Source organism: Puccinia triticina, chromosome 12A (assembly GCF_026914185.1).
Source record: "Puccinia triticina chromosome 12A, complete sequence".
In the NCBI taxonomy this organism is placed as follows: domain Eukaryota; kingdom Fungi; phylum Basidiomycota; class Pucciniomycetes; order Pucciniales; family Pucciniaceae; genus Puccinia; species Puccinia triticina.
Window position 1 is genome coordinate 1,957,328 of NC_070569.1, and position 14,120 is coordinate 1,971,447.

General features: G+C 46.6%; 5 protein-coding genes across 5 annotated transcripts in view; 4 read left to right on the forward strand and 1 right to left on the reverse strand.

The window, feature by feature from the left end:
* Positions 1-920: 920 nt before the first annotated feature.
* On the forward strand, positions 921-2,373 carry PtA15_12A183 (uncharacterized protein; the record flags this gene model as incomplete). The annotated part of the gene is made up of 6 exons (XM_053161767.1): positions 921-1,053; positions 1,178-1,327; positions 1,407-1,445; positions 1,553-2,077; positions 2,193-2,286; positions 2,361-2,373. The coding sequence occupies 6 exons, from the start codon at positions 921-923 to the stop codon at positions 2,371-2,373; spliced, it is 954 nt and encodes a 317-aa protein (XP_053025752.1).
* Positions 2,374-4,022: 1,649 nt separating this feature from the next.
* Positions 4,023-4,549, forward strand: PtA15_12A184 (uncharacterized protein; the record flags this gene model as incomplete). The annotated part of the gene is made up of 2 exons (XM_053161768.1): positions 4,023-4,324; positions 4,414-4,549. The coding sequence occupies 2 exons, from the start codon at positions 4,023-4,025 to the stop codon at positions 4,547-4,549; spliced, it is 438 nt and encodes a 145-aa protein (XP_053025753.1).
* A 537-nt stretch (positions 4,550-5,086) lies between these two features.
* PtA15_12A185 (uncharacterized protein) lies at positions 5,087-6,951 on the reverse strand (the record flags this gene model as incomplete). The annotated part of the gene is made up of 5 exons (XM_053161769.1): positions 5,087-5,310; positions 5,390-6,424; positions 6,491-6,610; positions 6,681-6,818; positions 6,891-6,951. 5 exons carry the CDS (start codon positions 6,949-6,951, stop codon positions 5,087-5,089), a joined length of 1,578 nt encoding a protein of 525 aa, XP_053025754.1.
* A 1,255-nt stretch (positions 6,952-8,206) lies between these two features.
* PtA15_12A186 (uncharacterized protein) lies at positions 8,207-9,232 on the forward strand (the record flags this gene model as incomplete). Its single annotated transcript, XM_053161770.1, has 1 exon — positions 8,207-9,232. The coding sequence occupies one exon, from the start codon at positions 8,207-8,209 to the stop codon at positions 9,230-9,232; it is 1,026 nt and encodes a 341-aa protein (XP_053025755.1).
* A 359-nt stretch (positions 9,233-9,591) lies between these two features.
* Positions 9,592-14,120, forward strand: part of PtA15_12A187 (uncharacterized protein) — a gene marked incomplete at both ends in the record, with an annotated part of 105,200 nt that continues 100,671 nt past the window's right edge. Inside the window, 6 exons of the mRNA XM_053161771.1 lie at positions 9,592-9,601; positions 9,744-9,935; positions 10,017-10,116; positions 10,189-10,291; positions 10,416-10,511; positions 10,622-11,633. Coding sequence (XP_053025756.1) covers positions 9,592-9,601; positions 9,744-9,935; positions 10,017-10,116; positions 10,189-10,291; positions 10,416-10,511; positions 10,622-11,633 — 1,513 coding nt within the window. The remainder of the gene's footprint in view (positions 9,602-9,743; positions 9,936-10,016; positions 10,117-10,188; positions 10,292-10,415; positions 10,512-10,621; positions 11,634-14,120) is intronic.

The following is a 14,120-nucleotide window of genomic DNA, read 5'->3' on the forward strand; positions in this document are numbered from 1 at the left end:
AGAGTTGCCATTGTAGAGGTCGTGGCAGACAAAAGTGCCAAATGATATCTGCTGGTCGGGAATTAGTAAAGTGAGTGGTGGCAATCGAGGCTAGCCAAGGAGATCATTGAAACAAAAATTGAAAATGCATTTGTATGTCGGAAGTGTTCAAAAGGAAAAAAAGGAAATCAATCATCGTGATGAGAAACCTGAACGACCAGAAAGGGGATACTTAGTATTCTTGCAAAAGGAAGAGCTGATGCGCCCTACCATTGCTTAAGGCAGGAGCTCATTCACATGGACTGTCCATAACGCCTGTATGAAGATACACCAGCTGGTAGTGTAGTGTGGTGCTCGTCAATATTCACAGTTGATTGAGTCCCCGATTGAGGGGGTGTTGTTTAGGATCGATGCGAAAAAATGGTGACTGGGCAAAATTGTATATGCGAGAAGAGGGGCTTGGTCAGAGAGGGCCCATGACTGCATCGGTGGCCAACAATCTGGGAGTGTACCAATTTAGAGTGTGGCGGCCTGTCCCAATGCTAGCTAGCTAGTTGGGTGAAGCACAAACGCTAGGTAACATTCGCCTGGTGGGATGGAACACCGAATTGGTTAGCGCCTATCCGCCTATCCTACATGTGATGCCAAAAACGGCAAAAGGGAAGCTTGTGTTCAATTTTGCGTTTGCATACAAACGGGATGAATGAGGGAAGCAAGCGTACAAGGAAATGGGAGAGTGAGCGACAAGATGGACAAGGCATCATACCTAACCTATCAAGAGGGCGGGGTTCTGCTGAAGAAAGTATATAAGGATGAACTATTCCGCCTCTGAACTTACCACTGTCCTATACCTAAAACCCAAACAAAATATTGATCCCGCCTCACTTGACCCCAGTCCAAATTCACACACACTTCTTTTTTATACATATATTCCATTGAGAATGAGTGACCCTTCACAAAGTGCCTGGGTCACCCCTGTTCACTCTCCTGCTTCCGTTCAGTCTCTCGTCTCCATTAACTCTCCTGCTTCCGTTCAGCCTCCCGTCTCCATTAACTCTCCTGCGGGCCAACATAGTGAGTCAGGCAAGGATTTCTACTATCAGTTAGGATTCATGACCAAAGCAAGGGTACTTGGATTTGGTGGTAAGCGAGGACACCACTGACTTGTATTTATTTCTTGCCTCTTGCGATGGGTCAGATGCCGCCGAGAATGCTGTCGAAGAGCGCTTGGTTGCACTGGAGAGGAAAGTCCGGAGCATTGTTGGATTCGATGACGGCTTGGCCTTTGAAGGCCTACCAACCTTGGCAGGGCGAATCACTCGACTTGGCCAACGTCTAGCCAAATTGCGTTAGTGTTCATCGTACCAATAAAGTAGGTGACCGTGAACTGATTGATGTTTTGCATGATTTGGTGCGGTTTCTTGTAGGCTCTGAGGTGGTGGATTTGCCTCTTTGCGCTCGTGTTGGTAATTGGAGTCCTATATAGAACATGGTGGTAAGTTTGGTGTAAATGTGTGTATAACTTTGCAGGAGAAATTTGAGCGCTGATAAAAAAACATGGACTTCACAACAGAGAGAACCGACCAGGTGACCGCACACGTGAATGCTTTGGCCACACATTTAAACACAGTGACAGAACGCTTCATGGAGTTTGAAGCATTTGTCAGGGGCCATATGGGTCGTAACGAGGGCGCTCAGGCCAATCCCGGAGCAGGACAATCCGATTTGGATCTCTTTCTCGAAGTGCTACATAGACCTAATGGCGCTCGGATGGTATCGGATAGACTAGGCACTTTGTCTAGCAAAGAGCGGATCAATATGGCAACAGCTTGCTTGAAGAAAATTGCGGAAATTCGAAAGAAGGAGATCTTGTTCTGCAGCCAGACGTTTGAGGACTTAGGAGCCAGAATGCTCGTCAATGAGGATCAGTTTCAGGCGCAAGTCTCTCAGGTTCTCAGTGAGCGCCCAGATTATCAAGTCATCCGATTGGAACTGGCTTGTGTGTACGCCTTGGTGAGGATAATGAAGGATTCCGGAATCATCACCGAGGAAGGATTGCCTATTGCGGTGAATGGGGCTCGAGAAGGTGGGGACTTGGGTGAGCGTGACTTTTTTGTTTTGCTTTTGAGTAAAATGAAATGAAAAATACTAGGTATTTGACAAGTCAGGCGGATGCTAACACATTCATTGCTGTTTCAAACAATGCACCCCAGAGAGTGAGCAGGGGCCCAATGTGAGCATGCGGGCAGACACTCCGGCGGAGGTCAACGTGGCGCAAAATGATCAAGAACCAGGCCAGGATGGTATGTAAGCTGAAGATTTCAGAAGTGACTGCGCAAAAAAGGCTTACATTGTGCTCCACACAATACTATCCACCTTAGAAAATTGCAGTGATCCTAGTCCGGGTTCCTCGTTGCCAAGCCTCAGTTCCATCATGCAAAGCATAGGCCGCCGTACCGGTACCAGGGGCCAGGAAGACAGCCCAGGCCGAAGTAAGCGCACATCCAAAAATCAACCTGTGGCCAGCGGATCCTCAAAACGCGCCAAAAAGGATGGCATATGATTGTTCACCGTCCCAATTGGTGGTTACTTTTACTTTCCTCCCATTTCATCGGTTTTTGAGATTACCCTCCGTCGACCAACCATTGTATATAGTTTTCCTCCCCCAAAGGGTGATTACTACTTTCCCATTTCATCGGTTTTTGAGATTACCCTGCGTCGACCAACCATTGTATATAGTTTTCCTCCCTCGACCAAGACGTGTATATAGTTGTTCCTTTTTTGGTCTACACAGTCGTTCAAGCGCCTTATCAACGAAATTGGTTATCGGAAATAGCCGCTTCCTCAAAACCCCGGACCCTTAGTGAGCACGAAAAGGCTCACTGAGGGACCCAATTTAGTTGGCTTTTTTCTTGCAAATTTTGACGACCTGATGTGGGCTGGATGGATCTTACAAGTCAATCACAGTGTTAATATTGGCGGGAGAAGAAGCCATGAGCTGTCAATTCGTCTTGTCTTTGAAAGAAGCGATCCGCCAAAGCCCCGCAGCCCACCGGAACTGTTGCGGGATCTAGTGCTAGTGATCCATTATACACAGTAACGTACCTTGCTTGGATCCCCACGGTGTAGTGCGAACTGGCCGAGGCCCTTGGACGAGTATACGTAGTCCAATTTGTGACCCACTCCCTTCAACATGCATATATATGAGCGCAAATGATTTAAGCAGACAGCTTTTTGCAACAGTCTGGTGCTTAACGATCACTCACTTCAGAATTGTTGGTTTCCTAGTCCCATCCATCCATCCCTGTTTTCTACTAGATCTACCAATTTCAAAAAAAATGTATAGGAATTCAGGAAACCCGAGTGAGCCTGACCTGCCTTGCCATGGAAGATACATGCATACATAATCTATTTATCCGCTTTTTTTACTTATTATTTCGTTTGGGTGACCCAGATGTGAGAGCCGCCCGCGAGGAGCGTATGGACACCTTAGAGAATCAATTAGGAGCGGTAATCCCACGCCATCAGAGGGCCTTTGGTCAGCCGCATTGGTTCATCATCTTCCTTCTTTGTGTATTGACGTCCGTCTTTTCTCTTGTTTACGCATTGGGTGTATTGGGGTCACTCAGATCAGATGGTCAATTTCGAGCAACGGTTGGGCGCCATAGAGAACCGCCTAGGAGCAATCGTAGGCCAGGCTAATACGTTTGAAACCCTAGCTTCCATATCCAGTTGAATTAATAGCTTACAGCGCCGTCAACGGGATTTTAGTCAGTTCAATTCCAATCCCAATCTTGCCTTGTTATGTATAAAGTTTTTGTGAATTACTTACATGAGTCTGAACTTTTGTCATGTAAAATTGTCCTTCTGAAATCCGCCCATAATTAGTCAAAGAGATGAGAAGAATGGATGCTCGATCTCGTGCGGACTTGGTGGAATCCAATACAATGTATACAAGTACAAAGTGTTCTCTGATGACCTGCGAAAAAGTGAACAAAATAACTGAGCATATTAACCTAATCTTTTCAGCTCAAATAAATACTATGAGTGAAAGGATTAGAACCCTCAAAAACAACTCGCGGGCGGGGGTTGGGCCCATCGTTGGAAGCAGACGGGTGCATTTCCAAAACCGTACCTCGGTGGCCCGCACGGTTGGCCGTGGCTTGGGGGCGGCGCGAGACGCCCAACGTTCGGACAGGCCTATCGGGACGCAGGGTTGGGACGAGCACGATATGAACGTTGTGTCAGCTATCATGAGTTTGCGCGGGATAGATGCCCAAAATCGTAGAGCCCCGGCGCGGGCCCCTTTTGCAGTCTCAGTCCATGAGATCCGCGATTTACAGGCGTAAGGCATTTTTTTCTTGGACGATTTGCAAGGTCAATCATTGAAGATGGTTTATGATTTGCAATTTGCCATTCCGCTTGGTCTTCCAGGGAGCGCATGATTCCGCTTCCAACTCTCAGCGCAAACAACGCAGGTCCCGCGTACCGACTTGACAGCCGTGCGAATCATTCTGATGAATCAGGAGCTGCTGGTCCAGATACTTCTCCCAATTGCTCCGATTCATAAACCTGCCGCTCCCATTCTACATAGCGTGAGGAGTAGAACTTCCTCAGCGACCTCGAGGAGTCGAGTAGAATACACCTACACAAATATTATGTTATTCTCAGATATTTTCAGTGTCTCACTGGTTTCTTGCTGTTTCTTTCTTTTTACATGGTTTGGGAAGCTTGTTCGACTTTGCCGCGTGTACTGATCAGATACGTGCGGATTTTCCATGGGCTGGAATCTTCCTTGTTTTTACCTATGTAGAGGAACCTTGTCACGATTTCCAGTCTCCATGTCTTGTGTTATTTAAAAAACCTTGTGCTGTGTAGTGTCTTCCATGGGAGTCAAGTAATAAGTACATTGATGCCAATTGTTAATGGTGAACTCGACCAACTCGACCAGGCCGGAAAGACTTGGTGAGCCTGTAATGTTGTGGGCACCAAATAAAACTTTTATTGAATATATATATATACAGACAAAGAAGGCCCAAACCATTTCTAGAAAAGGCCATGACAAAAAAAACGCCAAGCAGGCCATGGATCAACGCCGGACATATATTTACAGCTGGAGGAGATTGAAGCAAGAGGAACTTTTCCCCCCGGTGATTGTTGGTGGGCAGCTTCTGGCTTGATTGGTATCATGACCCCTTTTGTACTCGGCACCTGGTTCACTCTGTGTTTCGGCCTGTGTGCATCCCTGCTCCTGAGTTGGGTGCTGCATGACGACATCTCCACAACAATCGTCCTTACGGAGAATCATTTCGATGAGGTCTTGAAATAATTCTGTACATGACCCCGCTGCCATCCTGGTCAGTGACTATCACGCCCCATATATATACACCCTCAGATATGTATGGCTCACCTGCTCCACTCGGCTCAGTCTCCATTTGCTCCAAAACTTTGTCGGTTGGAGCCATGGCAGGTGGGCTGAAGCAAATGTATTCATTGTTTATGTGCCCGCCTGATTCCACTGCCGATTGTCTTGGGGGATCTAGACAGTGGTTTGCAGAGATTGATTCGCAGGCTTGTATGAAATCCGCCCCCGTGCGTGGGGGGTCAGGGACAAGAGCCAAACTGGATTGTTTTGAGGGGGCCAGTGAACGCAATACCCTTTTGGATAAGAGGCCATCCGATACCAGTCGCTCTAAAACTTGAGTTTGCGTTGGCAACGTCCTATTGGTCGAATCAAATCCCGCCGGACTCGAGGGGAGTGAACTGTCTTCGGGACGGTCTACTGGCAAACGATAAAGCCCGTCTTGTATCAACTGCATTGTTTGCATGTTTGACATCTGTTCTATTGCACCAATCGCGGACCCCTCTTTTGCCGACAACTGAAGCGAAATCCAAGAATTCGAAGGAATCATGGCTGGCTCCACTCGCGCACGCCGAACCGGGGATTTTGGGCTCAGAGATTGCCAATTTGGAGCCATCTGTGTGGGTTGCATGGCGTCGTCTAGTAAGTTTTCGGCCTCGAAGCGTATCAAATTCTCCTCCTCCATCAAGTTTTCAAAGTTATCAATGCAGGTGGGTGATATCAACAGAGCCGGCTCCGGTTGCACCGAAAATGATTGCTCAAGCAGATTGAATGTCAAAGCTTCCGTGATTCCCTTGGGATTGCTGTTACGAATAGAAGTTGAACTGGAACAGGTTTTTGCAGCTGCATTTTTGGATTTACTGCTAACCCTCGCAGTTTTCCCGGCGCGGAGATTAAGACCTAGAGAGCCTTCAGATGAATCCATGTGCGTTTTTTGGCCCTGGTTGGACCGCTTGGTTGGCTCCGCGGCCAGATCGTCTCCCACCCTTTTCTTCGTAGATGCCTTTGAAGGACGGCCTTCCAAGTGCGAACTCGTCACTTTATTTGGTTTCTCCAGGTTCGGAGCCCCGCTGGCGTCACTGCCTAAAAAAAGGAAACCTTTCTGAGTTCGCGATTGGCCAGGAGATGCAGAGGTAAACATCCGCTTACCTTGTGCGGCCAAATTGTCTCCCGCTCTCTTTGTGGATGCCATTGAAGGGTGGCCTTCCAAGGGCGAATTTGTCGCTTCATTCGTTTTCTCCAGGGCCGGAGCGCCACTGGCGTCACTGCCTAAAAAAATAAAACCTGCCTTAGTTCACAATTGGCCAGGAGATGCAGAGGTAAAAATCTCAACTCTCACCCTGTGCGACCCAATTGTGACCCGCTCTCTTCTTCTTGGTCTTGGACGCCTTTGAAGACCGGCCTTCCAAGCGCGAATTTGTCCTCACCTCTTTCTTGCGGGTTTTCTTCAGGGGGGGAGCGCCACTCGCGCCATTGCCTAAAAAGTGAAACTTGTCGTAGTTCATTATTGGACCATCAGCTGTAACGTTGAACATATGTATGTACTGACCAAGGTCACGATCATCTAATTCACTCAAATCACTGCTTTCTTGAAGTTCGGCTGATTGCATTGTTTGCGTGCTGCAATTTGTTGCAGTGCAATGAGACTTGGGGTTAGGGACTTTTTGAACGGGAACCGTATCGGGTTCTCAAAGCTGTTCCTCACACTGCGAAGTCCATAAGTTGGAGTGCCACCACAAGTAACCCTAGCTTAATTTAGTACAGCGGCAAAGCTCATTAGTCGGAGTGCCAACACAAGCTTGGAGAACATCCCCCAGCTTTTCCCTACCTTTAGTGCAAAAGCTATACTAGCATCATTTTTGTTTCACCGGCCCTGCCAGGGGCTTGCAAAGATAGTCCCACTTCCTAAGTAAGTAGGTTGAATCCAGGCAAACCTCTGTTGTGTGGCCTATATATAACATCTTTATATATATATATCCATTGCTCTCAATGTTCAATAGCACCAACCCAAACCGTCTTCCTTTCAGCATGTAGTGAGGTCATAGTAAATTTGTATGCATATTGAACTATGACCTCCATGGATTGCATATTTTTGTACCTCATTTTTGCAAGCTCTGTGCTTCCAGAACACGCCGAATTGAGTATGGGCACGGGTTTCCCCTTGCTCCGGATGTATAAAACCCCACACATTTGTCCGGGACATTTGATCTCATCCTTGCATGTTGTCGACCAACACCTTTTCCATTGCTCTACCTGTGGTGTGTGCCTTGTTTTTATTTAGCCCTTTGACCCGACTTAGCCATTTGAACCGTGTTCCATCAAGCCTCGCCAACACCAAGCCCTCCAACACTTTTGTTGTTTTGGCTAGCTAGCGTTACAACTTTCATTTGCCGTTGCGGTCAAAACACTCGGATTAACTTCTACTACTGGCGTCTGCCTTGTTCGGGGTATGTTCACCTACTCCTGTGTTCCATTCAGCATCGCCTCAATCCACTTACCAGCACCATTTTTGACTGCAGTTATTCTCCTCTGCGGTCCAAAAATTTGTGTTATTTACATTTCAGGCGCGCCCTGCTGAATCCACACCTTGGTCTCAGGTAAGCTTTATTTTTCTTCCATTGGCAGTTCTTTTTGCTTTCTGACACCATAACCGATAATCCCCTACATTAGGCCTTGAATTTAGGAACTTGCACTTCATCCATTTTGCGTATGTTGGCTCTCTTCCGCCTTTGCATCCCCCCTTTTTCTCCCACATGAGTGTTAACTGTCTTCCGCTCCTCGCCCATTTCCAGCGGTCGCTTTTGTTGTGATCCCTCATAAGATCGATTGACCGCTGATAAATTAGCCACGCCACCTACCTGCCCGATGACTTCCCGCGCTCCCCATCCGGCTTTGCCCACGCTTATTTCTCATCCTACTAACAAACCTCGCCTCGGATCCAAGCAACTTCAAATCACTTCGGCCGCTCAAAAATCTATGCGCGACGTGAGCTCCCAGTCAGACACGAATTCAATGAATATACTAGTCGATGAAGCCCCTCAGCTTGATAATCCAGCCTTAGGACAAATGCGCTTGGCTGTTGCAAATCACCCCCATGAGTCAGCATCAACCGATTCAAAGATGTACGAGCCCATCTCTGCGCAAGGCCAACTTCCTGCTGCCGACGAATCAAATGAAGCAAGTGCGCCAACGCAAGCAGTCCTCCCGGCCAAGGTTCTTGGCCTCATCGAAAGTATCCCCGATAAACTCGCCTTTTTGCTTGAGCCGAATGTCGATTATGAAAAGCAATCCTGCCGCAAAGACCTGATACTCGGCGTAATCAAACACTTCCACCCTGGCTATACATCACCGGTTCGACAACCCAAAAAAGGCTTTTTAATTAGAGAGTACAAACAACGCGTGCTCCCACAAATCGCTCCTTATCTCCAGTGGAAGGTCAAACAACAAGAGCTTCTTGAAGCCGCTGAGGCAAAGGCGATGACACAAGATCCCGGACCACTTGATCTTTCAGGGTTAAATCCAAATAGCGCCTCCATCACCACCGATGCCATCCTCGACATCATAGCCGGGAGACGCCCAAGTATCAAACTTCCGCTCACAATGACCAAGACCGCAGCAATTGGGTTTTTTCATCAATGCGTTTGCCGACCACCACCTGGAGGGTATCCTATGCCCTTTACCGCGACTCCTTCTCCCGTACCTCAACCATACCACCGCCTCCTCACTCGGGATGAGATTTTTTTTACTCTCCAATGCCATTGCCCTGTGATGTTTGTCCCGTCGGATCTCCTCAAGCCAATCCTTCTGGCCCTCTATGTGCAGTTCGTTTTAGACAACATTGCTGACGAGTCGATCTTTGAAGGCGTGCATTACTTCTATCGTCAAGTTTAAATTATATATTTTATGTATTTATCTACAGTTGATTTTGTGAATAGTTGTGCATGTAGATATTTTGGAACTTAAACATAAATACACGCGGCTTATTTATATACGTAATCCAAACATGATTCCAATGTACATATCTTCCCCATTAGTGTATGTACATACATACAACATTAACTCCCGCTCCAAGCAGTCCCGGGTCAGGCCCCTTGAAGCTCTTGTGCTCAATAGCACCAACGAACCTTGTCCTCTTCGATTCCGATGCCGCCCCGAAAGCCTCAAAAGAACAAACTGGTTTGCACGTGTTTCAGTCATAAATGTAGGGAGAAGACTCACTGGGTGTCTCATGAGAATGTCTGGAAACCGGGATGTCTGTTGGTCAGTCAGACCGTCTTTCGTCACCAGTTGTCAGATCAGGCTGCAAGTACTGGTAAGTCATCAGTTATCATCTCTCTGATTACGGCACAGCTTCTGAACATGGATTTTGTCTAACTTTTTTTTGCTAAACCTTTTTATATAGTGCTTCCGCCAGATGACAATACTTTAGACCTGGAGTCACCAGCCAAATTACAAACACATTTGGGTTCCACGGAAAATCCAGCTCCCGATTTGGCTGCTCGTGACGATACTGCCCTCGCTACAATCACAGACTCATTAGCTCTGACTAGAATCAGTGCTGGCCCAGGATTCTTTCGATCGGTGTATGATACGTGTGAGTAACAGCTGCCTCCCTGCTTGCCTTTCCTCCAAATTGGCACTTACCCAGATAACATGATTATTATTCCATGACTAGCCCGCTGGATGACATCGCCGTTTTTGAACACACGTCCCGTTTTCACTTATGCCATCCTTGCGGCATCCATGTTCACAATCCTACTTCCAGCATCAAATCTGTCCAGTTCTTGGCTTTTACGAAAGCAACGCCAACTCATTGAACTGACTCTACGTCTGGGATTGAATTCCAGCTCAGCACCTCGCCCTCTTACTGCTACGGAAAATGCCGCCCTGAACAAACTACCAGTCGACATACACACGGTGATCAAATGGCTCAAGCTTGACCCAATCATTGTGTGCCTCAATTGCTGCTCACGATGTTTTGCCACATATCCACCCAATCGAACCCCCAGAAATTGTTTTCACCAAGAAGACATTATTGATAAAGAAGTTGACGGCGACCCCTTATCTATCCCAGATATCCCAGAGATTCCTGAAGAACAAGAAACCGCCGAATGAATCCCCCAACATTCTCAAGCACCCAAAGAAACACCAATCTCATCCAAATTTGGAGGTGAGCCCCTTTTGCAACCCGGAACCAATGTCCCTATCGAGACACCAATCTCGTCAAAATTTTGTGGCGAGCCCCTTTTGCAACCCGGCACCAATGTCCCGATACGGAAGTTTGCATTTCAACGCCTAAATGATTGGCTCGGACGCCTGTTTTCACGACCCGGTATCGAGAATGCTCTTGATCAATCTTTATCTACCTCTCCGGCCGACCCATCACACGAGATGATCACCGACATTCACGACTCTGCGATTTGGCACGAATTCAAGGGGCCTGATGGCTCACCCTTCACTGCAACAAGTGGCAATCTAGTCTTTGGCCTTTTTATTGATGGCATCAACCCTTACGGCTCCAAGCAAGGTGGAAAGCATGTATCCATCACGTTTGTAGTGCTCGTTTGCCTTACGCTCCCTTACTCACTGCGATTTCTACCGGAAATCGTCTTCCTTGTGGGAATTGCCCCCGGCCCCAAAGAACCAAGCTTGACCCAAACCAACTGGATCTTCAATCCACTAGTCCAACAACTCAAATCTCTTTGGACCAATGGCCTCTTCTTATCTAGCACGCCTCTCCACCCGAAAGGCCGGCAAATATTTGCTGCTCTGTTACCGGTTTTTGCTGATCTTCCCGCATTGCGCCGTGCCATCGGTTTTGCTGGACATGCATCGGCTGAATTTATGTGCTCCTTCTGCGACATTTTGAAAGAGAACATTCGAAATCTTGTCGAATGGAGCCCACAAACATCCAAAAACCACATCAAGTGGGCTCATGCTTCTCGAGATGCTCACACTGCAAAGGATAGAGCAGCTATCTTCGCGGAACATGGAGTTCGATATTCTGTTTTAACTGAACTGTCTTACTGGAGGCCCATCAAATATCAAGCTCTAGATTCCATGCACAATCTGCTGCTAGGTTTACTCAAGTGGCATTGTATACGATTTTGGGCCATATCAAACAAGCTTGATAACGAGGACGATCATCCACTCGCTATCATCCCAGTAGCTGAAATGTTACAAGTCTCTGCTGCCGCTGTTTTGGATACACCTATTGAGCATGCGGATGCATCACTCGAGCTCCCAGAAGAAGAACTCACTGCCGAAGAAGCTCCTTTCGAATTCCGTAGTGGTACCTCACCCGATGATTACGACTGGGCAGCTCCAAGCAATGGATGGGATGGCATCTGGATAGCTGGGGAGGAAACATGTATTTTTGATTCTGGAATGCTGAAGCAAATCAATGGTTTACTGCCCCGAATTCGGTACCCCTCATGGATCAAGCGTGCCGTTCCCACCCTTGGGAAAGCCTCTTATGGCAAGCTAAAAGCAGACGAGTGGCGAAATCTATTCTTGATGCAATTGCCACTCATCTTGGTCAAGTTATGGGGTGACGTTGATCGTGTCCAGGCATCCTTGTTGCAAAACTTTGGACATCTAGTCTCTGCGGTCGACTTGGCCTTGAGACGGAACATGAATACCGAGCGCATAGAATCATATCGATACAATATCAATGCGTATCTGTCTAGCTGCGAGATCCTTTTCCCCGACGTAAATTTGGCCCCAAACCATCATCTTTCACTACATCTTGCTGACTGTCTCGAGCGGTTTGGGCCTGTGCGTGCTTGGTGGTCATTCCCCATGGAACGGCTTATGGGGCAGGTCCTGCATTCATGTCACAATAATCACATAGGTAAGCCTATTTCTCAGGCTTTTCCGTAGCGGAAGGATGACCAATGCTTATAACTGACAGCTCTTATTCTCTTAACAGGCCAGCTTGAGATCACGTTCATGCGTGAATTCTGTCGTGCAGGCAATCTACGGGGGTTGCTTGACAAGCCCGATTTTTTTCCTGACACCCTGAAGCCATCTATTGCTGAGCTTAAGGACCTTTACGAACCGGTTCCCTTCACCTCGAAGTATCTTTCCAATAAGTCTGAGACTCTCAGCTCATCAGATGCCCAAGGCCTAATTGACTACCTCAACACTCAATCCGCTGGACCTAGCTGGGCGCTGACGAGTGATTGGACTCGTATGAGCAATGCAGAGAAAAATAAAAAATCGGCTTTAGATTCTCGGAAGGAGAGCCACTCGCACTTTGAACATCGGGGGGTAACCTTTTCTACCTGGACTGCCAACTGCAAAAACAGTATTATATCAGTTGACTGCTCTTTCTCAAGCTTCATTCATTTTGCACAAATCAAGGACATATTTACTCATGTGAGAATAGCTAACAATCAAGACCGATTTGTGGATACCTGGCTAAAGTTAATCCATTGCCGCCACTGACAGATCCCCTTCCCACTTCCTTCATTCAACTTAAAGAACAGGGTCTCAAAGTAGACCTTTGCCTTCCAGCAAATGAAGATGAATACTTTATAAATATTAAGGATGTTGTGTCTCATTGTGCCTGGCTCGAATACAAATCTGGTGAACTTAATAGTAAATTGCAGTATTCTACTCTAGCTTTAATATCTATGGATCGTGAATAAATTTCTGAAACCCAAAAATCTAAAGTTTGATTTACTGAGCTCCTAAACTTTGTCTCATCTTCACCAAACCACCAAAAAAAGTAATATGTAATGTGCTCTGCGGACTATTTGATGTAAAAGTGCAATGTGTTTTCTAAGCTTAGTTGCGTGCTGAGGGCCCCTGAAAAAAGTGCATTTTTTGATGCTCAAAATTGACAAAAAAACCAGGTTTTCACCCATTAAGTGGAACATGTTTGACCCTGGGTGAAATTGGTAATATTTGTAGTGCATCTCAACTTTGCAACTGAATCAAATGACCTATGCAACTCAATCATCTGTTTTTAATCTGCTGTGGTCATATGTGCAAGTGACATCATGCCAGGAATGTGTTGCTGTAAGAAAAATTGATAGCTCAAAACTGCAGAATATCTTTGTTGAGATAGAGGCCTGTCAATTCATTAAGTATCACTCTTTTGCTTTAATTTGTATCCAAATGGCCCTCAACAATGCAAACTGTTGAATTCTGCTTGCCGTTAGACACCTGTGTGATAGCCATGCAACAGAGACAGTAGAATCTCTTCCTGTTGTCCATGTTTTCAGCGCTGGCTCCCCGACATTCCCAAGTCCGCTCCTTCTTCATCCCTTCCTGACTCCTCATCTCCTCATCAACTCCACCGCTTCCTCAAAACTTTATCCTCAGCTTTCTACATTGACTTTGTCGTAACTCTCATCTCAATCCTCAACATTGCTCAAGATCAAGATCAAAAGCTACTCTCATTCAACCTTGATTCGACTGCTCATCAAGAACGGCTCAACTCTCCAATTTGGTGAGAAAAGCACCTCAGCCTCAATCCTTCCCATCTCGGCTAATTGTCTCAACTCCTTCCTTTCTTATTTCCAGTGTCCTTGTTCCTTGTTCACCTTCTTTATTTAGTCCTTTGGTTGTCTTATACTCTCTCTATCCTGTGGTGGTAAATTGCTCTCTTCTTATATTTGTTCTTGTCTCATGTTTTCTCATCTAACTCCATGTCTTTAGTCTGGTTCTTGATTTCTTAGCAATTCAGATAAAATCCTCACACAAACTAAACCTCAGAAATTTTGTCTAAGAGTGGCTGAATGATCCAATCTTGGCCTTCAAGTTTGGTGAT